The sequence below is a fragment of the Mustela nivalis genome (genome assembly GCF_964662115.1).
Source record: "Mustela nivalis genome assembly, chromosome: 2".
NCBI classification, from domain to species: domain Eukaryota; kingdom Metazoa; phylum Chordata; class Mammalia; order Carnivora; family Mustelidae; genus Mustela; species Mustela nivalis.
In genome coordinates, this window is record NC_139021.1 from 37,289,942 (window position 1) to 37,312,700 (window position 22,759).

The 22,759-nt window shown below is 35.9% G+C and overlaps 1 protein-coding gene across 2 annotated transcripts in view; it reads left to right on the top strand.

The window, feature by feature from the left end:
- STK3 (serine/threonine kinase 3) overlaps window positions 1-22,759 on the top strand; it is a 231,922-nt gene that overhangs the window by 129,658 nt on the left and 79,505 nt on the right. For both annotated transcript variants that reach the window (XM_082722790.1, XM_082722789.1), the window contains one exon: window positions 22,288-22,480. In XM_082722790.1, coding sequence (XP_082578916.1) covers window positions 22,288-22,480 — 193 coding nt within the window. The remainder of the gene's footprint in view (window positions 1-22,287; window positions 22,481-22,759) is intronic.

Sequence of the window (22,759 nt, forward strand, 5' to 3'; positions counted from 1 at the left end):
GAATTGTTAATCCATAGTCCCATGGAAACAACTTTATCAACTAGAACAAAGTTCTTACGTACTGTTCCTTTTATTTTTAGTCTTACAGACTTGACTCATGTCCAGTGTTACTCAGATTAGTTAGTACCCTTTCTGCCTACTTCTTCAGTGCCGTTCTTTTATACATTTGGAATACAATTAGATGTGTGTGTGTGTGAGAGAGAGAGAGAGAGTGCGCGCGCGTGCGCACGAGAGAGAGACTCTGCATCCCATTCTGGGATCTCCTGACCTCTTAAGTGATTTTTAAAAATTCGTGTGCTTTAATAAAGTTCAGTCTTTACCATGTAAATTTCTATAGGTTTTGACAAATGTGTGGTGGTACATATCTACTATTTTAGTGTCATACAGAGTAGTTCCACCACCCTAAAAAATCCCCGTGCTTCACCTGTTCAACTCTTCCTCTAACCCTGAACCCTTTGTAATCACTCATCTGTAAACTCTCTGTAGTTTTGCATTTTCCATAATGACATGTAACCTTTTCAAACTGGTTTCTTTCACTTAACCAAATGCATTTACAATTCATCCATGTCTTTTTGTTAGCTCATGTTTTCACGGAATAGTATTTTATTGTGTGGATGTACCACAGTTGGTTAACCATTCACCTACTGAAGGATATCTTGATTACTTCCAGTTTTAGGCTATGAATAAAGCTACTGTATACATTTACATGCTGACTTTTATGTGGATGTAAGTTTTCAGATTAGTTGGGTAAATACCTAGGACCATAATTGCTGAATTTTATGGTATGTTTAATTTTCTAGAACTTGCCAAACTGTCCATTGTATTCTCACCAACAATGAATGAGAGTTCATGTTGCCTAGCATGTTCACCAGCAATTCATAGGAGTTAGTGTTTTTGTACTTTAGCCATTCTAATAAGTGTTTAATGCTATCCCAGTGTTAATTTGCAATTCCTCATTATAGAGATGTTTGGCATTTTTATATGCTGATTTGTCAATTATATAGCTTCTTTGATAAAGTGTCCAGTAATTTCTCCTGTTTTAACATTTGTTTTGTGTTTTTTGTTCTTCCTGTTGATTTTTAAGAGTTCTTTGAATATTTTGGACACGTCTTGTATAATATATGTGTTTTGCAAGTATTTTCTCCCAGCCTATGGCTTTTCTTTTTATTCTCTTAACAGTGTCTTTCACAGAGAAGTTTTTAGTTAATATCCCCCATCAGTTTTTTTCTCATGGATCTTGCTTTTAGTGTTTTATCTATAAACCCACCGCTAAATTCCAGGTCACATAGATTTTCTCATATGTTTTCTCCCATAAGTTTTCTGGGTTTGCATGTAATGTCAAGGGTCTGTGATCCATTTCGAGTTAATTTTTGTGAAAGCCATGAAGTCTGTGTCTTGGTCCTTTTTTTGGCCTGTGGTTGTCCAGTTGTTCCAGTACCCTTTGTGTAAATGATTATCTTTTCTGCATTGAGTTGCCTTTTGTGTCTTTTCACAGATCAGTAGACTGTGTTTTTATGGGTTTGTTTCAGGGCTCTATTCTGTTCCATTGATTCATCAGTGATATATGTGTCAATTTTTTGACAAAATTACACTTTCTTGATTATAGTAGTTTTATAGAAGTCTTAAAATTGGATATTGTGAGTCTCCCAACTTTATTTTTCTTCCTTAGTACTGTGTTGGCTGTTTTAGGTCTTTGCCTTTCCATATAAACCTTAGAATCGTTTTGTCAACATTTACAAATTAGCGTGCTAAATTTGTATTGGGATTTAATAGACTTTATACACCAAAGAAGAAATGACATCTTAGCAGTATTGAGTCTTTTAATCCACAAACATGGAGTGTCTCTCAACTTATTTAGAACTTTGATTTCTTTCATCATTACGTACAGATTCTATACATATTTTGTTAGATCTCAGGGGTTTAGGATAGGTTTTGGTGTTGTTGTTGTTTTTTCTATTAAAAATGTTTGGTTTTGTATCCCTGGAAAAATTCCCACTTGATTACAGCATATGATCCTTCTAATATAGTATTGAATTCAGTGTGCTAATATTTAGTTGATGATTTTTATATCTGTGTTCATCAGGGATAGTAGCCTATCATTTTCTTTTTTTGTGGCATCCTTGTTTGGTTTTGGTATCAAGGTAATGCTGGCCTTGTAGAATGTGTTTGGAAGAGTTCCCCCTCTTCTGTTTTTTAGGAGAGTTTGAGAAAGATTGGTATTAATTCTTTGAATGTTTTGTAGAATTTACCAGGGAAGCTCTCTGTTCCTGGAATTTTGTTTGTTTGTTTTTGATTATTGACTCAATCTCCTTTCCAGTAATGGATCTCTTTAGATTTTCTATTTTTTATTTTTCTGTTTCATCATGATACACATTTGGCAGGATGTATGTTTCTAGGAATTTATCCACTTCCTAGGTTGTTCAGTTTGTTGTATAATTGTTCATAGTAGTTTCTTATGACCCTTTGTATGTCTGTGTTACTAGTTGTAACATCTCCTTTCATTTCTGCTTTGAGTCCTTTCACTTTTTCTTAGGGAGTCTAACTACAGTGTTGTCAATTTTGTTTATCTTTTCGAAGAACCAGCTCTTAATTTCATTGAATTTTCCTATTGTCTTTTTAGTCTCCGTTTCATTTATTTCTGCTCCAATCTTTGTTATTCCCTTCTACTACCTTTAGGCTTCTTTTGCTCTTTTTCTAGTTCCTTGAGGTGTAAAGTTAGGTTCTTTATTTGAGCCTTCTCTTGTTTCTTGAGGTAGATATTTATTCCTATGAACTTCCCTCTCAGAATTGCTTTTGCTGTATCCCATAAATTTGGGTATGTTATTTTTCCATTTTTGTTTGTCTTAGGTATTTTTTAAATTTCTCTCTTGATTTCTTTGTTGACCCATGGTTATTCAGTAGCATGTTGTTTAATCTCCACATGCTTGTAAATTTTCTAGTTTTCTTTTTGTAAGTAATTTCTGGTTTTATACATTTGTGGCCCAATACCCACCAATCAGTCTATGTGATACACCACATTAATAAATGAAGGATAAAATCATGATCATCTCAGGGTACGTGGGTGGCTTAGTTGGTTAAGTGTCCAATTCTTGATTTTTGTTCAGATCATGATCTCAGGGTTATGGGATCAAGCCCCTTGTCAGACTGAAATGCTAGGCATGGAACCTCACTTAGCAAGGTTCTCTTTCCCTCTCTGTCTACTCCTCCCCCCTCTAAAAATCATATGACCATCTCAACAGATGCAGAAAAAGCTTTTGACACAGTTCAACATCCATTTATGATAAAAACTCTCAACAAAGCAGGTATAGAGGGAATGTACCTCAACATAATAAAAATAAAATATAAAAAATAAAATAATATATGATAGAACCACAATTAACATCATACTTAACTGCAAAAAACTGGAAGCTTTTCCTCTAAGATCAGAAATAAGACAAAGATTCACTGTCACCACTTCTATTCAACACAGTATTGGCAGTCCTAAGCAGACATTTAGGCAAGAAAAAGAAATAAAAGGCATCCATATTGGAAAGGAAGAAGTAAAACTATCACTGTTTGTAGATGACATGATATTATATAAAGAAAACCCTGACGATTCTGTTAAAAAAACTATTAGAACTAATAAATAAATTCAATAAATTCACAGGATTCAGTATTAGTATACAAAAATCTGTTGCATTTCTTTACACTAATAATGAACTATGAGAAAGAGAAATTAATAAAACAATTCCATTTATAATTGCATCATGGAATAAAACATCTATGAATAAATATAACCAAGGAGGTGAAAGACCTGGATATTGAAAACTGTAAGACATTAATGAAAGAAATTGAAGAAGACAAAAATAAATGGAAAGATATTCCATTCTTAGGGATAGGAAGAATCTTTATTATAAAATGTCCATACTACCCAAAGTAATCTACAGTTTCAGTGAGATCCCTATAAAAATTCCAATGGCATTTTTCATAGAAATTTTTTTAAAAAGCCTAAAATTTCTATAGTACTACAAAAGACCCTGAATAGCCAAAATAATCTTGAGAAAGAACAAAGCCAGAGGCACCAGACTCATTGATTTCAAACTATATTACAAAGCTATAGTGATCAAAACCATATCGTATTAGCATAAAAACAGACGCATAGATCAATGGAACAGAGTAGGGATTCCAGAAATAAGCCCATCCTTAAATGGTCAATTAATTTACAGCAAAGGAGTTAAGAATATACAATCTAGAAAGGACAGTTTCTTCAATAAATGGTGTTGGGAAAACTGGACTGCTACATACCAAAGAATGAAATAGGAAGGGACATCTGGTTGCATCAGTTGACCATCTGACTCTTGGTCTCATCTTGGGTCTTGATCTCAGGGTTGTGTGTTCAAGCCCTGTGTTGGGCTTCATGCCCAGTGTGGAGCCTACTTAAATAATAATAATAATAATAATGGAACAGGATCATTATCTTACATTTTACACAAAAACTAACTCAAAATGGATTCAAAGCTTGAACGTAAGATGTGAAACCATAAAACTCCTAGAAGAGATAGACAGCTCCTTGACAATGGTTTTGGCAATGCTTTTTGGAATCTGATACCAAAAGCAAAGGCAACAAAGCAAAAATAAATGAACGGGATTATATTGAGCTAAAAAGCTTATGCACAGGAAAGGAGACCATCAACAAAATAAAAGGACAGCCTACTGAATGGGAGAAAATATTTTTAAATCATATATTTGATAAATGGCAAATAACCAAAATATAGAGAGAACTTACACTATTTAATAGCAAAAACCAAACCATCCAATTAAAAAATGGGCAGAAGATCTGAATAGACTTTATTTAAAAGAAGACATACAGGTCTTCTTTTGGCCAACAGGTACATGAAAGATCATTAATCAGTAGGAGAATGCAGGAGGAGTTAAGATGGTAGAGTAGTGGGTGCCTGGGTGGCTCAGTTGGTTAAACAAGACTGTCAGCTCAGCTCATGATCCTGGAGTTCCAGGATCAAGTCCCGCATCGGGCTCCCCATTCATGGGGGAGTCTGCTTCTCCCTCTGACCCTCCCCCATCTCATGCTTTCTCTCTCTCATTCTCTCTCTCAAGTAAATAAAGTCTTAAAAAAAAAAAAAAGATGGTGGAGTAGTAGGGGGACCTGTTGGCTTGCTTTGTCCCTTGAACACAGCTAGATCAACATCAAATCATTTTGAACAACTAGGAATTCCATCTGAGGATTAAGAAAACAGTCTACAAAATTGGAGCAAGAGAATATGACAGATTCAAAGCTATGAATGGAGGGAGAGAAAAGCCAAGGTGTTATGAGGGCACTTTTCATGGAGTGAAGTCAGGGAGAAAGGGAGAGAGCAGGAGAGTTGCATGTATGGTTTACACAATATGCTGCAGTGAGGGGATCCCCTGGGTTGTACTGAGAGAGATTGCTCCCCTTCTTGGAGTACATTTGGAAGAGGGTATTTTGCCTCTCCAAGAACAAAGGGCCCTCCAGGAGCCATGGAGCAGCTGTTCAGCAGTAGGGGACAGAGGCGCACACAGAGAGCAGAAACCTGGTCACAGCTTTTCACTGTGTGTTGCAAGACTTCCACCACCATGCACACCATGCAACTGCTTTTCTGGGACAGAATGGTGCCCGGTATGCCGGGGGGTTCTTTTCTGGGGAGGGGAATGGGTCTGCACTTTGGCGGGCCCTTTAAGATTTAGAGTTTTGAATCCCAGGCCCCAGGCAGAAATAAAATAGAACTGTGGTGCCACATGCCACCGACAGGTTGAGGGCAGTGATCTGACAAAAGCCTGGGACACAGGAGAGAGATTGTTCACTTTTCTGTGAGGGCCTCCTAAATAATGGTGGCCATGAGTTACTCTTCCCAGACACCAGAAGGTGGGTCCACCCTCCCCGCAGCATAGTTAGACTTCAGAGTGGAAACAGCACTAGTGGAGGCTGGAGTCATGTGCTCCCCCTCCCCCAGGCCTAGCATCTTTGCGAGAGCAGGTCTGACTATGACCCAGTCCATGGGCCTCTCCCTCAGAAGAACAAGACTGGCGTCCTGCCCCCCACCTTGTTCCCCTGTGTGCCACGTCTGCTGATCATAGAGTGCTCCAAAGGGTCAGCTTCAGTTCTGGTGGAAATAGAACCAGTCTTTCTTTTGTTCTTTTTTTCTTTTCTATTTATTGCTTACAAGAGACTTATTTTAGATCCAAAGACACCTCCAGATTGAAAGTGAGGGGTTGTTTTTCATGCTAATCGACATCAAAAGAAAGCTAGAATACTGATTTCAGACAAACTAGGTTTTAAACCTAGTTTAAAGACTATAATAAGAGATAAAGAAGAAAGAGGTCTATCCAACAAGATATAACAGTTATAAATTTTTAAGCCCCCAGAGTGGGAGCAACCAAATTTATCAGTCAATTAATGACAACCTTAAACTCATTGATAACAAAGCAATAATAGTAGGGAACTTTAACACCCCACTCACAACAATCGACAGATGATCTAAGTAGAAGATCAATAAGAAAACAAGAACTCTGAATGACACACTGGACCAGATGGGTTTAACAGACATATTCAGAGTATTTCACCCTAAAACAGCAGAATATACATTCTTTATGAGTGCACATGGAACATTCTGCAGAATAGACCACATACTGGGTCACCAATCCGGCCCCCACCAGTATAAAAAGATTGAGGTCATACCATGCATATTTTCAGACCACAACACTATGAAACTTGAAGTCAAGAAAAAGAAAAAAATTGGATAGACCACAAGTACATGAAGGTTAAAGAACATCCTAGAAAGAGAATGAATGGCTCCACCAGGAAATTAAAGAAGAAATAAAAAAATACATGGAAACAAATGAAATTGAAAACATAACCATCCAAAACCTTTGGGACACAGCAAAGGTGGTCCTAAGAGGGAAGTATATAGCAATACAGGCCTTCCCTAAGAAGCAAAAAAAGTCTCAAATATACATTCCAAACTTAAACCTAAAGGAGCTGGGAAAAGGACAGCAAATAAACCCTAAAACCAGAGAAGGGAAATAATTAAGATTAGGGCAGAAATAAATGATACACAAATAAAAAACCAATGAAACTAGGCTCTGGTTCTTTGAAAGAATTAACAAAATTGCCCTATCCAGACTTATCAAAAAGAAAAGAAAAAGGACCCAAATAAATATAATCACAAAGAGGAAAGATCACAACCAACACAGCAGAAATGCACACAATTATAACAGACTATTATGAGCAATGATATGCCAACAAATTGGGCAATTTGGAAGAAATGGACAAATTCCTAGAACTATAAACCACCAAAACTGAAACGGAAAGAAAAAGAAAATTTGAAAGACCCATAATCAGCAAAGAAATTGAATCAGTATCAAGAATCTCCCAACAGATAGTGGAATGCAAATCAAAACCACAGTATATCACCTCACAACTGCTAGGATGGCTGTTATCAAGACAAGGAATAACAAGTGCTAACGAAGATGTGGAGGAAGGGGAACACTTGTGCACTGTTAGTGGGAATTTAAATTGGTGTAACCACTGTAGAAAACAGCATGGCTATTTCTCAAAGAATTAAAAATAGAACTATCATACGATCCAGCAATTGTATTTACCCAAAGAAAACAAAACAGTAGTTCAAGAAGATAATGTGCATTCTCCCATACTCATTACAGCTCTTATAATAGTCAAGATATGGAAGTAACCTAAGTGTCCATCAATCGTTGAATGGATAAATAAATAGTGTTATTATATATACAATGGATTATTATTACTCATGAAATCGTGCCATTTGTGACAGCATGGATGGACCTTATGCTAAGCAAAATGTCAGAGAAAGACAAACACCATGTGATCGCTCTTATATGTGGAATCTTCCAGAAAGATCAAGTTCATAGATACAGAGGACAGATGAATTGCTACAAGAGGCAGGGGTGGGTGATGAGGGAGTGAGGGAAATGGATGAACTTTTTTTTTTTTTTCAGTTTAAATAAATTGCAAAAAATTTTTTAAAAAACAAGCAGGAAAGAAACCAACTCTCTTTAGCTCCACTGAATACCCAAAGTCTACCATTGTTCCATTTGAATACAGCAAGATACAAACTACCTTAACAAAATTATGACACTACAGACTCCATCAGTTGGCCTAAATTCCAAGTTGCTTCATTCAGAAAACTAAGGATTTTGAGTTGGCATTTAAGATAAAATTTTTTTAAAATTCCAAATTCCAATTTTTTTATTGCTGGAATATATAGGAAGCAGATAATTTTGTATTTTGTCCTTGCATCCTGTGACCTTGTTGTACTTGCTTATTAGTTCCAGGAGCTTTTTGTAGATTTTTTGAAATTTTCTGCATAGTCATGTCATCTAGAAATAAAAGTAGTTTTATTTCTTTCTCTCCAATTTTTATGACTTTTGTATCTTTTTTTTTTGTCTTACTGCACTAACTAGACTTCAGTATTCTTCTAACTTAGACGTTTTGTATCCTCACTAGGTTTCTCTTTCTCCCTCTTTCAGAAGATATATCTTTTTTTCCTTCATAAAAACTCATCTAGAAGTGAACTAAGACATGATAATTTGTCTACAGGAAGATTGCAGTCTGATGGTGAGACTCCAAGGGAGCTGATGACTGATCACAGTGTGCTATGCCAAGCACTGTGATAGAGAGATGTGTAATGGACAGAAATTGTTGTTTTATTGCCGCCTGATTTTCTTTCTACCTTTCTTGAAAGGTGTCTTCTCTACTCGCCTTTCCTTTTCTGTCAATCACATTATCTCTTTTTTCTAGGCCCTTCTTCTTCAACCTAAACATGTAGCTATATTTTGACCTTTAAAAAGGGGGGGGGGCGAATCAACAAATTATTAATGAACAAACTTTCTGATAGAATAGTCAGAGTCTTTGTTTCTTCACTTAACCACATTTTCTCTCTACCCCTTATACTGTGGTGAAATATTCCGCCAGCAGCCCTCTCTCCAAGGCCACTTTCTGGGTAACATGGGGTCGCTTTAGCACTTTTTTAATTCGAGGTGCCCCTGGCTCATCCAAATCATTTGGGGGAGCAGACTGTTGGATATAGAGGCTTGACCACTAAGGGAGAGTACGGGCAATTAGGAGTCAGCAGGCTTTTTGTAGTTGGTAGTGAAACCAGAAGCAAAAATAGGATTGCTCAAGAAGTGTTTAAAGGAAATTTTAAGTTGCTGCTTCTTTCTAGACTTCTTACTTCACCCTCATTTATCTGACAAACTCTTTATCCTTCAGGAGTCATGTTGGACATTGATTCCTCTGGGAAGGGGGAACCTTTCAAGATGCTTCTCTAAGCTTCAGATGAGCAAGTGCTCTATTGTGGTCCCTATATGGTATCCTCTGTTTACTTCTATGAGAATATTTACCTGACTTGTCTGCTTTCTGCTTCTTTTCACTAAACTGCACATTTCTCAAGGACAAAGACTATTTTATTTTAGCACACTGCCTGCACACAGTATTATTATATATTTAATTTTTGAATCAACAGCTATATATATAATGTCTACTTTTCTTTGTAATAAAACCTTTATAATGGCTCCTACCAGACTTTTACTCCTTATTATGTGGCATAGTGCCACGTGATTATCACCAGCACAGGATGTATTCACATTTAAAATGAAGAAGGTACATAACGGTAATGAATATTTTCCTTCAGCAGTTCTTTTTTTTTTTTTTTTAAGATTTTATTTATTTATTTGACAGAGAGAGATCACAAGTAGGCAGAGGGCAGAGAGGCAGGCAGAGAGAGTGGGGGAAGCAGGCTCCCCGCTGAGCAGAGAGCTCAATGTGGGCCTCGGTCCCAGGACCCTGAGATCATGACCTGAGCCAAAGGCAGAGGCTTAACCCACTGAGCCACCTAGGCACCCCCTTCAGCAGTTCTTAAACCAGATGTGATAAATACTTGGTTGGGGGTGTAGAGGAAAATTTCTTGGGGGTTTGTTGGCTTCCCTGACACTCTGCTCCAGAGTTTAATTTGTATCATTAATGTAAATTACACATTAAAATTAATCTTATGTTAGTGTGCTTCAGGTAGTTTTCTGATTTAATGCTTCAGAGGGTGATTTCTCAAAACTATTTCATAAGTGGCTCAGTGGGTTAAAGCCTCTGCCTTCAGCTCAGGTCATGGTCCCAGGGTCCTGGGATCAAGCCCCGCATTGGGCTCTCTGCTCAGCAGGGAGCCTTGCTTTCCTCTCTCTCTCTGCCTGCCTCTCTGCCTACTTGTGATCTCTGTCTGTCAAATAAATAAATAAAATCTTAAAAAAAAAACAAGGTGAGGAGGGAGACAGAAGAGTCAGGGTCAGAGATGGAGGAAGAACTACATAAACAACATCAGAGTGATAAGAGGAGGAGTCAGTTTGCTATTGCTAGCTTTGGAGATGGAGGAAGGTAGCTGTGAGCCAAGGAGTGTGGGGAAACCTCTAGAAGCTGGGGAAAAAAAAAACAAAAAAAAATTTCATAATATCTTATCATTTCTAAGCTTATACAGTGATATTTCTTCTGTATTTAAGTTTTTATTTGCTATTAAACAGTATCATAATGGAACAGAAAAAAGTAAAGAAAGGATGAGGAAAAACTTCTTTTCAAAGACAGAGTAGCCACTATATTTATTCTACAAACATAAGGTATTCAATCATAAATATTTTAATATAAATCAATATAGAATGCAGTGATAAATATGAATATTTGATATTTCCTGTTGTATGTTTCTGTCAGTTTTGTGGAATCAACAACTGTTCGTTGGCCTTCTGCTAGTATATGGAAGTTATTGGGGAGATTACTGAATGTAGGCAACTTGTCCTGTAAGAAATACTGTTTATTTAAAAATATAACTTACAACATGGCTGTGGTTATGATATTTTGAAATATATCAGCTTAAAATAATTAGCCAGAAAAGTATTGATAGTATTTTAGTAAATAACGTGTTTTATGAACCTGTATTATCTGTGTAAATCTCCAATTAATGGAATTTGTTCCAGTGTTTTGTCTTTGGTGCCCTCTTGTGGATTTTTTATAAACTGCTTGTGACAACAATTTTTAAAGGTGTTTTTTTATTTTAAAATATTTGCTTTTATAATCTTCATATTTTGTCAATCTTTTGACATGCTTTTGGCTGGAGGAGAAAAAAGAAAAATCATGGTTAAGGTTGCTTTTACTTTTTAATTTACTCTATTGTATGTCACTATTGTGCACAGGGGATGTAAGATAATCTTTTGTTTGGAAACTTTTAATATAATGCCAAGAACTTGTGCAGTCTTGCTTCATGGAGCCTCTGAAGTCCTGCCCACACGCCTTCTCACCATTTAGGCTTGTACTGATGAACAAGTCTTTTATGACTTTTGGAGATCTTGAATGCTTTGATGTAACTTTAAAACATGCCTGTGAACATGCAGAAAGTTAGGATCCATGAAGGCAGAAGTTTCTGTTTGTTAAAGACAGGTATGTCAAAGACAGCAGCTGTATAAGCTCTTAACGCTGCTCTCTCCGTGAAATAGAAGGACCACCTACTTACAGCAGTGGAAGAAAGTTCATTCTTTGTACAGATTTTCAGATACTGTAAATCTTAGTAGCTATTAATTGGTAAATACCAATTTATTACTTTTTTTTTCAGCCTGGCAGACACTGGAGCAGTGCTTAAGGGCAGCTATTTGAAGGAGGTATTTTTGATGTCTTCTCAGTAGTTCTTAGCTCTGCTGGGTTGAATGTGGTCCTAATGAGACCAGAGCTAACCAGTTGATTCTGCTGTGGGCCATTTCATTGGTAACAGAAACAATAGATGCTGCAGGGATAATTGATAAAGAGGTGGTGGGATAAGCTCTCCCCTCTGTTGAATTTGAAGTTAATGCTGTGTGGTTCCCATCAGTACTTTGACCTTGCTGTAGCAGAGAGCTATTTTTAGTGCATTCGTACATCAAGCTTTTCCTTGCTGTGAGTCATACAAGCATATGGACAGTGGTACCCTTTGATTTTTGCTTTTATTAATTCAAGTAATAACTCAAATTTATTTATTGATATAGGTTAGCATGTTAGCATAACGGCCCCAAATTTAGTTATGCCCAGGGAGATGTGAAAGATTCCTGCCACAGTTTTCTCCCAATTTTATGTCCATTCCCCTGAACTCACACCATACATGCCTTGTTGATTTCTTATTTGACCCTTTATTACAAATTGATTGTAAGATTTCAATACTTTAGTCATGTGATGAAGTAGCAAATTCTCTTAAGTCGTGTTTTAGTTACGAATAGCTGGCATTATTTGTTTTCTTGGCTGTTTTCATCTATTCAGATTAGAACCTATCACACTTTTCTCTTTAGAGTCAGTTTCATCTCTTTATGTTCAGAGTATTGGAATTATTTTGATATTTGACTGTCCAGAAAGATTCCTTAATATATTGATCTTCTTTCATGATTTCTTTCAGATTTGACTTGTGGTTTGTTTCTATAGACCTTTTCAGTCGAATCTGGATTTCAGTAATAACCTTCTGATTCCAAGCTCTTTCTCCATTCTTCTCCAAGTCATCCTTTAGTTTCCAAGGTTCTTGTCAACTTCTCTGCAAGCAACTTAAGCAGGTTCTTAGTGTTTAGAGCACCCTGTAAACTGTAGATCATTTTTTAATGCAGCCAAACTGACTTAATACTTTCCCTTCTAGCCAGAATATTTCTATGTTTGTGCTTAGGTTTTTTTGTTTGCTGTTTTTTTTTGTTTGTTTGTTTGTTTGTTTTTTTCCAGTCTAGAATGCCACTGTATACTACTAATCTTTATCCTAGAAATTTTTGTCTTAGAAAGATGCAGCTTTCTAAGGTGACTAAGTTAATTTTAAGGAGGGAGTCTTCATTCTCTTGTTTGCTGTTCATACCCATTCTCTGTAGCTTGTCTATTTATTCATTGTTTATCTTTTGAATTGTGAGCTCAGCTCTAGCTCAGTTTTATTTCTGAGAATGATACGTGAGTTCTGGGTTGAAGATTGTGTTTGAGTCCCTACATAGGGTGGATTTTTATTTGTTTCTATCAGGCACCCCAGGTACTTCCATAGTAGGACTGCAATAGGCTAATTTCTCAGCATGGGGTTCCCCAGACCTTGTAAGTCATGTCAGAAAGGACTGAAACTGTGTCTTAAGCTTCTAAAAAGAAGCAACCCCCACTTCCCGTCTTTACCTGAAGCCCAAGTGACAGAGACAAGTTTGCATGTCTTACCTTCTTTGCATGTGAGTACATTTTTTTTCTTGCTCACCCTTTCACTGAGGACGTAGACCTTCAAGATCCCCAACTTTATGCAGGGGTTTCAGTTCCACTTTGGAGAGAACTCAAGGACTTGTCTCTTGTCCCCCTTTATCCATTAAAATCCCCATCACCACCCCACCCCCATCATCTTATACCCCTAAAGCAGCCCTTAAGTTCTGATTTAGCTTATTCTCACTGTTTTCCAGCTCTTTGGGGGGCCCGTGTGGATTCCCTTTAATATCTTGAAAGCTCACTTATGCATTTAGACTAACGTTTGTTACATTGTTTGCTGTTTCATTGTCATCCCTGATTAGCACCTGTAACAGGTTTGAAAGATATCCAGACCTCTATAGTATTGCAACTTTTTGTATAATTGGTTCACTTATATATTTTACATATTCATTTTTTCCTTACAAAATAGTTATGAAAAAATAAATAAATAAAAACAAATTTTTTATGTTGTAACAGAATACATATTCAGTGGCATTGTCTAGTTGAATCAACACCATTAAGATCACTGCTGTATGCTGTTAACGTGCTGTTGTATATTGTACTAGTAATACAGACGTATTTAATATTTCAAGATGAGAAATAATTAGAATATTTCCCATTAGAATGACACCTATTTAAGAAATATTTAATATTTAAGAAATGGTCTATCTCATTGTTACATATAGCAAAAGCTTTCTAAAGGATTTGTGTAAATATCTTTAAAATCAAAGAATAGCTGAATGTTTAGAAAATCCTTTAAAGTAATAAATGTGTGAAGTTAGCTAATGCAAAGTCTGGTTATTTCTCAGACTGTTATAGCATAAATCTGTCTTAGCAATGGAGTAGGATTTCCTAATAATGTTTTCAAATATTTGTATTCCATGTGGATTTTATGATTCATAACCTGGATTATCATCAGTACTCTGTTTTGCATTCCTGGCACATGATGACCACTGATTGAAATGCTATTGTATTCCTTACTGGAATTGGCTCCTTTCTACAGTGGAGAAGCATCTGTTCCGCAGACCTTTTTCTATAAAGTATCAACATGTTTTTCTTCTGCTTTTCTTTTGTGAGGAATAATGGAGTATCTATAAATGAAATATAACTCTGGAAAAACATTAAATAACTGTTTTATTGTAAAAATGCTAGAAGTACCAAATGAAATTTTAGTAATAATCTGAAATACCAAGAACAATTTCAGAGTTCATGATTTTTTTTAAGTAAGAAGTGTTGCTGAAAAGTTTTTACCACCATCACCAAGTTATTAGTGTTCAAGTCTTCAAATGTCATATAAACTAGTTCTTATTCAATTTGTACTTTATTAATTACTGTTTGGGTGCCACCTTTCATGAGTGAGTTGAGTTCTCTGTTTTTTGCATTGCTATTTTTTTACTGCCAATTTGTAAATTAGATTAGCCTCCTTTAACAAAGTGACTATGTAAGTGAAATTAATATGCTGTAAAAGCAGTCCCTTCCAAACTTGGTTCAATGTTTTTATAATTTTATAGATTGCCTGAGCCAATTGTATGAATCCGGAGGTCCAACCTTCATTATCCCCTTGTAGATTCAGCTCTAATATGGCATATAGGAAGACTAAAAGTATTATTTCACACCAACCAAATGGAATGTTTCTTGTTAAGTTTAATTGTCACAGCACTGAATCTTACAAGGATAAGAGACAAATGACTCACGCATATAAAAATAGTTTAGTGTTTTGGGAATTAAACTGGTTGCAACCATGATAAAATACTAAACTAGCAGTCAATTTTTTAATAGAAATGTTTTCTATTCAGTTCTATTCTGTTCAGCTTTTTTAAAATAGAAAATCAACTTTTTCCCTTCCTCTTCAGTGGTGTCTACTGGAAAGAGTAAATTCCAGGTTGGCTTTTTTGTTTGTTTTTTAACTTTTGGACCAAGTACAGATCAGTTTATATATGTGTATGTCAGTTTTTTTCTCTTAGCAAAATGAAACATGCTCCAGCTAACCTGTAATATAAATTCATCCAGACTTGAGAAATGCTATAAATAATTTTAAGGCCTTATAAAATTGGAAATTAGATCTTGGGCTTTAGAATCAGAATGACCTAGTTAGAATTCTTACTCCCCTACTTATTTGTTGTATCACCTTAGACAAATTATTAAACTCATTTGAACTTCAGGTTCATCATTTGCACACTTAGAGTTAATAATATTTCACAAGATTAATAAGAGGATTAAATGGGAATATCCTACAAAAAGTCCTTAGCATAGTGCTTCTAACTCACTGATAACTGTTTTTATGATTATTAGAAAAATGATCAACTAATAACTCTAGTTAATAGCATTATTGTCCCTCTCAAAGTTTCTCCAATAGCCATGCTGTATTTTAAAACAATAAATTAGTTTAAATAAAATTCTACTCTAGAACCTAATGTAACATTGTCCTTAGTTTTGTGTTTTGGCACTACCTCATCATAAGGGCTTTAATATTAGTTTAATAGCTTATGTATTAAGAACAGCCTTTGTACTGGATACCAGGAATATAATAGTTAAGATTTGGTTATTGTCCTTGTAGATTTTGGAATTTAATGGGAGATTTGGACAAGTCAGGTTTATAGACAATGACAGTATTGTGTAGTAAGCATATGAATGGCATAAGCATGTGACAGTACAGAATAGGGCACCTAATTCTGTCTCAGGGTAGCTGAGCCGAGTAGGGATGGCTAAGTGTAGTTCTCTTAAAGAAAGAAGCTGTCAGATAAAGCACTCACCCAAATTCATGTATATGTGTGACTTATATAGTATGTATCCTTTAAGACTTTAAGGGCAGCTTCCTCTGTGAGGCTTTCTTCATTTGTTATAGGCAGAGTTGAGGCTCTATTCTTGGTTCTCCCATTGTACTTTGCCAGTACTTTTTTCATAGTACTTAACAAATTGCCTAGGAATTTATTGTTCATATGTCAGTCAGTTTCTGTTAGACACCAGACTCCTTAACAAACCAAAGTGGAACAAAACTGTTTCTTATTTATCTTTGTATCTGCAAGGCCTGTCCGCTCCTTGATATATTACAAATTTACAATAAATGCTTATTGAATGAATTAGTAAGTAAAACTATAAATGGATCCAATCATTAAATAAATTTTTAATAAGTACGTGTTAACGTGCCAGGTGTCTGAGGCATTGGAGATTGATCAGTGAAGAAAGCCTCTGCCTCCATCAAACCATTCTAGTGGTAGAGAAGGCCAGGTATAGGCTATGAAGAATACAGAATGATAGAAGATTGTTGGAGACTTGGTCAGAACAAGGCTCACTAAGGTGGTGACATTTAAGTGGAGACTTGAGATAAGAAGAGGATAAAGCTGTCTTGTGGAAGAGCATTCCAGGTTGAGAGATCAGCCAGTTTAAAGGCTTGAGGAGGAACATGCTTAGAGTGCTCAGGAAACAGCCACGAGGAGGCCAGCATTGCTGGGACTTGGTGAGTGAGAAGGAATGTGATAGGAGATAGGTTTGGCAGATATTACTGAGCCAGATCACATTTGGCTGAGAGAGATTTTGGATTTTATTCTAAGTGCGATAGGAAGCCAAATGCAGGGTTTTGAGTAGGAGAATAACATGATGTGATTGATTTATCTTTTGAAAGAATCAGTCTGCCTATTGTTTGGGAGACTAAAGTGGGCAAGAGTGGAAACCGTGAAAACTGTGCAGATACTGTTTTTTAAATAGTTTTTAATAGTTTATATTTTAAAACTATATATATAGTTTACATATATAGCTTATATTTTTTAACACTTTTAATAGCTGTTTTGAATAGTATAAATAAGAGAAGATGGCAGGTTTCACCAGGATGGACCAAATAATTTGTATAAGACCCTTTGGGAATAGAAGATGGTGATATAAGCTGTTAAAATTGTAAGCCTGTACCTCTAGCTCAAGTTTTCAAGATCAGAATTTAAATGTAAGTAAGGTACATGCATTTAGTGGAGTAGTGGACTAAGAAATATAAGAACTAGGTCCGTACTTCTGGTTCTGCTTTTAAATGGGTATGTGTCCTTGGGGAAGTCTCTCCCTTTCTATGAGCCTCATTTTTTTCAAATATAAAATGAGGTGTCAAATATTACAGGTTCATGATTTTATAGTTCTGTAAAAAAGTAAAAATATAATGAATGTTTACTGTACACAGAATACCAAATGAAAAACTTGAGTAGATTCAGAGGTTCTGTAAGACATTCTTATTTTTTTTTAAAGATTTTATTTATTTATTTGACAGAGAGAGATCACAAGTAGACAGAGAGGTAGGCAGAGAGAGAAGAGAGAGGGAAGCAGGCTCCGGGCTGAGCAGAGAGCCCGATGCGGGACTCGATCCCAGGACCCTGAGATCATGACCTGAGCCGAAGGCAGCAGCTTAACTCACTGAGCCACCCAGGCACCCAAGACATTCTTATTTATAAGAAATTTGTATTTATAAAAGATTTTACAAAACAGTTATTCACAGTATGAGATCATAAATTTAAATGCAGGAGTGTGTGATGCGGATTATAAATTCTATAGAAGTTTGGAAAAGGGAATAATTAATAAAGACTGAAGTAACCAGGAAGGTAACAGATGCTTGATGGGAGACTGTCCCATTTAGTTAAAATGGTTAGAGGAAAGAGCATTCTGGGTAGAGAAGAAGACATAAAGAAGAGGTCTTAATGACGTGGTGTGACATGGGTTTATAGCAGCTGGAGATTCAGTTAAGGTCAGCCTGACTAAATTGGAGGATATGTGAACAATGGGAAAATAAGATTAGCCAGAAAACACAAGGTAATGTAGAAGACATTAAAATCTAGGCAGAAATGTTTAGCTTTTAATGCAGGGAAGAACTGTGGCCATTAGAGATTTCAGTAGGATATTATGATATGCACATGGCAAGATTTCATTTCTCTCAAGAGAGCTTGGTATGGTACACGGACTTTGAAGAAAGTGTGAAACTACTTTGTTTCTGGTAACATGTAGGCATTTTGCATGTCTTTTCTCATTGATCATTATAACACCGGTGAAAGAAATTAAAATCTAGAGAGTATATATAGCCTGCCTAAAGGTCTCAAGTGATTTGAGCCAGGTCTTGAAACTCGTATCTATCTGATGCTAGAAGGTCAGGGTGGAGAGACTGTTCAGTCAGGGAGCTTTTCCTGTATTCACCCAAGTATGAGGTAAACAGGAATTTACTCAGTAGCAGTAGGAATGAAAAAGAAGAGGTAGAGCTGGGAGAGAGATTTCTGAAGAAGAACTTGCTCACTGATTGAATGTGGGACATCAAAGAGAGAATAAACCTCAGAGGACCTGTTGGATTTTTACTCTCAGGTAGCTAACAAGATTTCTCTGGTCTATAATAAGTAGCTGTTGGGGATTGTGGCAGACAGGAGAAACTAAAGAGGTGGATGGAATGATATCTGATTTGGCAATGTCGAGTTTTAAACATCATTGAGCCTTTAAGTGGTAAGTAAAGTCAAGAAGATTTCAGGATTTGGGAGTCTTCAACATATTAGATAGTCGAAGCTTAAGAGTGAAGAAGTCTCCTAAAAGAGACTCATCAAAGAAGCACAAAAGACTGAGAGGTCCTGCTGACTTCATTGTGCAGGTTTAGGAAGAGGAAGGGCTATCAAACAGCTGAGAACAATGGGATGCTCCTGTTCTCTGTATTTATATTTGACCTCTGTCAGAATTAGGTTTTGCTTGTTCGCTCCCATTTAATTTAAATGCAGGAGTGTGTGATGCGGATTATAAATTCTATAGAAGTTTGGAAAAGGGAATAATTAATAAAGACTGAAGTAACCAGGAAGGTAACAGATGCTTGATGGGAGACTGTCCCATTTAGTTAAAATGGTTAGAGGAAAGAGCATTCTGGGTAGAGAAGAAGACATAAAGAAGAGGTCTTAATGACGTGGTGTTTATAGCAGCTGGAGATTCAGTTAAGGTCAGCCTGACTAAATTGGAGGATATGTGAACAATGGGAAAATAAGATTAGCCATTTAAAGTGGAATAGATGTAAATGAATTTCACTGCAGGATCAAGTTTTTCCAAATAATGGAATGTTTGGACTCTCAAACAGAATTTGTTAGTTTATTTTTATGGCCCTATTTCAGTTTATCTTTGGTGAACATTCTAAAGAGCAATTTTTTGTTCGTACTTCTATTACTGATTTGATCCTTCTGTGAATTCACATTAAAGAACTAATGGCTAAGATGTGATAACAAAAGCAATAAAAGGCAACTTAAGATATACAAGCAACAAAAGAAAGTAGATAAATTCAACTTCATCAAAATTAAAAACTTTTGTGCATCAAAGGAATCATCAAGAGAGTGAAAAGACAACCTGAAAATGTGGACAAATATTTGCAACGGACATGAATAGACATTTCTCCAAAGAAGATACACGAATGGTCAGTAAGCACATGAAAAGGTGCTTAGCATCACTGCTTGTTAGGAGTGTGCAAATCAAGCCACAGCAAGATAACACATATCCACTAGGTTGGCTGCTATCAAAACAAAACAAAACAAAACAAAACAGAAAAGAATAAGTGTCAGTAAGAAGTGGAGAAAATGGAGCTCTGAGCACTGTTGGTAGGAGCATAAAATGGTGTAGCAACTGTGGAAACACCTTGGTGGTCTTAAATTAAAAAAAAGAATTATCATGTAGTACAGAATTACACTCCTTAGCATAGACCCAAAAATTTGAGAATAGGCATTCAAATAGATAACTTGTATACCAGTGTTCATAACAGCATTATTCACAACTAAAAGGTGTAAACAACCTAGTGTTCATCATCAAATGAGTAGGTAAACAGATGTGGTAAATATGTGTGTATACACACATATATACATATATATTCCATTACACACACACATATGTATATATTCCATTGCATATATATGTATGCAATGGGATATAATTCAGTATATATATGTATATGTATATATACATATGTAATAGAATATTATTCAGTTTTAAAAAGGAATGAAATTCTGACACATGCTACAACATGGATGAATTTTGAAGACATTATGCTAAGTGAAATAAGCCAGACACAAAGACCCATATATTATTTGATTCTCCTAATGTGAGGTACCTACAAGAGACAAATTCATCATACCAGAAAGCAGAAAAGAGGTTACCAGAGATTGGGGGAAGGGAAGAATGAAGAGTTATTTTTTAATGGGCACAGAGTTTCTGTTTGGGATAATGAACAAGTTCTGGAGGTGGATGTTGGTGATGACTGCATTAATACTGTGAATGTACTTAATGCTACAGAACTATACATTGACAAATTATTGAAATTTGGTGAATTTTTTGTTACATATTTATCATAATTTTAACCAAAAAAGCCAATGGCATTTGTATAAGGTTATGTAAATGTTATGGCTGTTAGAATAGTGCCAACATATTCCGTCTTTAATGTGTTCTCTTGTGTTTGTCTTGTCACCATATTATATGTTCTGCATTTGTTGATAATATACTTTTCCTAATCCTTATTTTATTTTTTTTAATTTAAATTCAAATAACGTATAGTGTGTTATTAGTTTCAGAGGTAAATGTCAGTGATTCATCAGTCTTATATAAGACCCAGTGTTCAGAGCGTCATGTACCTTCCTTCCTGTCCATCACCCAGTGATTCCCCTGCCTTCCAGCAAGCCTCAGTTTGTTTCCTATGATTAAGAGTCTCTTAAAAAAAAAAAAAAAAAAAAAAAAGAGTCTCTTATGGTTTGTTTTCCTCTCTGGCTTCATCTTGTTTTTCCCTCCCTTCCCCTGCGATCCTCTGTTTTGTTTTCTTAAATTCCACATATGCGTGAGATCATATGGTAATTGTCTTTCTTTGATTGACTTATTTCACTTAGCATAATACCCTTTAGTGCCATCTGTGTCATTGCACATGGCAAGATTTCATTTTTGACGGCTGAGTAGATTTCCACCATTTATTTATTTATATATACCACAGAACATATGTATGTATCTGTATAGATATATATATGCACACACACATATACACATACCACTTCTTCCTTATCCATTCATCTGTCAGTGGACATCTAGGCTCTTTTCATAGTTTGACTATTGGACATATTTGACTAGTGGACATTGGTGCTTCAAACATTGGGGTACAGGTGCCCCTACTGATCACTACATTTGTATCTTTGGGGTAAATTCCTAGCAGTGCAATTGCTGGGTCATAGGGTAGCTCCTTTTTCTACTTTTTGAGGCACCTTCATTCTGTTTTCCCGAGTTGGCTACACCAGCTTGCATTCCCACCAACAGTTAAGAGGGTTCCTCTTTCTCCACATCCTCACCAACATCTGTCATTTCCTGACTTGTTAATTTTAGTCATTCTGACTGGTGTGAGGTTGTATCTCATTGTGGTTTGGATTTGTATTTCCCTGATGCCATGAGATGTTGAGCATTTTTTCAAGTATCTGTTGGCCATTTGGATGTGCTCTTTGTAGAAATGTCTGTTCATGACTTCTGCCTATTTCTTGATTATAATCCTTATTTTAAAAAACAACTAGAAGCCTTCTATTTCAGCAAACAATTTCTGTGCTTGAGCTTTAATTATTTAAAACTTTAGATTATTGTGGATAACTTTGACTCTTACAGTAACATCTGTGTGTGTGTCTTTATATTAAAATTAGTAGTTATAATAGTATTTTTTGTTATTAAAAGTAAAATGCTTTTATTATTAAATTATAAAATATTTCTATAAAATTAAGACAGGGATGGGCAAAATAGGTGAAAGGGAGTGGGAACTACAGGTTTTCAGTTGTGGAATAAAAAAGTCATGGAGATGAAAGGTGTAGCACAGAGAAAATAGCCAATGGTATTGTAATAATATTGTGTGGTGACAGAAGTATCTACACTTATGGTAAGCATAACATAACATAGATGTTGGATTGCGATGTTGTACACTTAAAACTAGTGTAACATTGTGTGTCAGCTCTACTTCAATTAAAAAACTATAGTATGCTTGTCATGTTGTTAAGAATGAAGAAGTCTAGCTGTCTTAGAAAAGTCTTCCTTCATTACAGTATTTCTGCTTGCAGGATGAAGATGAGCTGGACTCCCACACCATGGTGAAGACTAGCTCAGAGAGTGTGGGCACGATGAAGGCCACGAGCACGATGAGTGAAGGCGCCCAGACCATGATCGAACATAACAGCACGATGTTAGAGTCCGACTTGGGGACCATGGTTATAAACAGTGAAGATGAAGAAGAACAGGATGGAACTATGAAAAGTATGTGGCTTTTTCCCGTTGAATATTAATTTTCTATTTTAAAAGCACACTTCTATCAAAACCAGGTTAGTTTTGTCTTACTTTTTTTGGACAGTTGTGGAAAATTTTGTTTCTGGGCATTATTTAACAGTAAAAAAAGTATGGCATAAATAAAATTTTTTAAAAAATTTTAGTATAGCAGAAAGCAGCATGTCTCTATTTGAGGGTCATGGAACTTTTTTCTGTTAAAAGATGCTAACCCGTAACTTAATTTAATTTGTAAAGTATTTTAGAGATAAA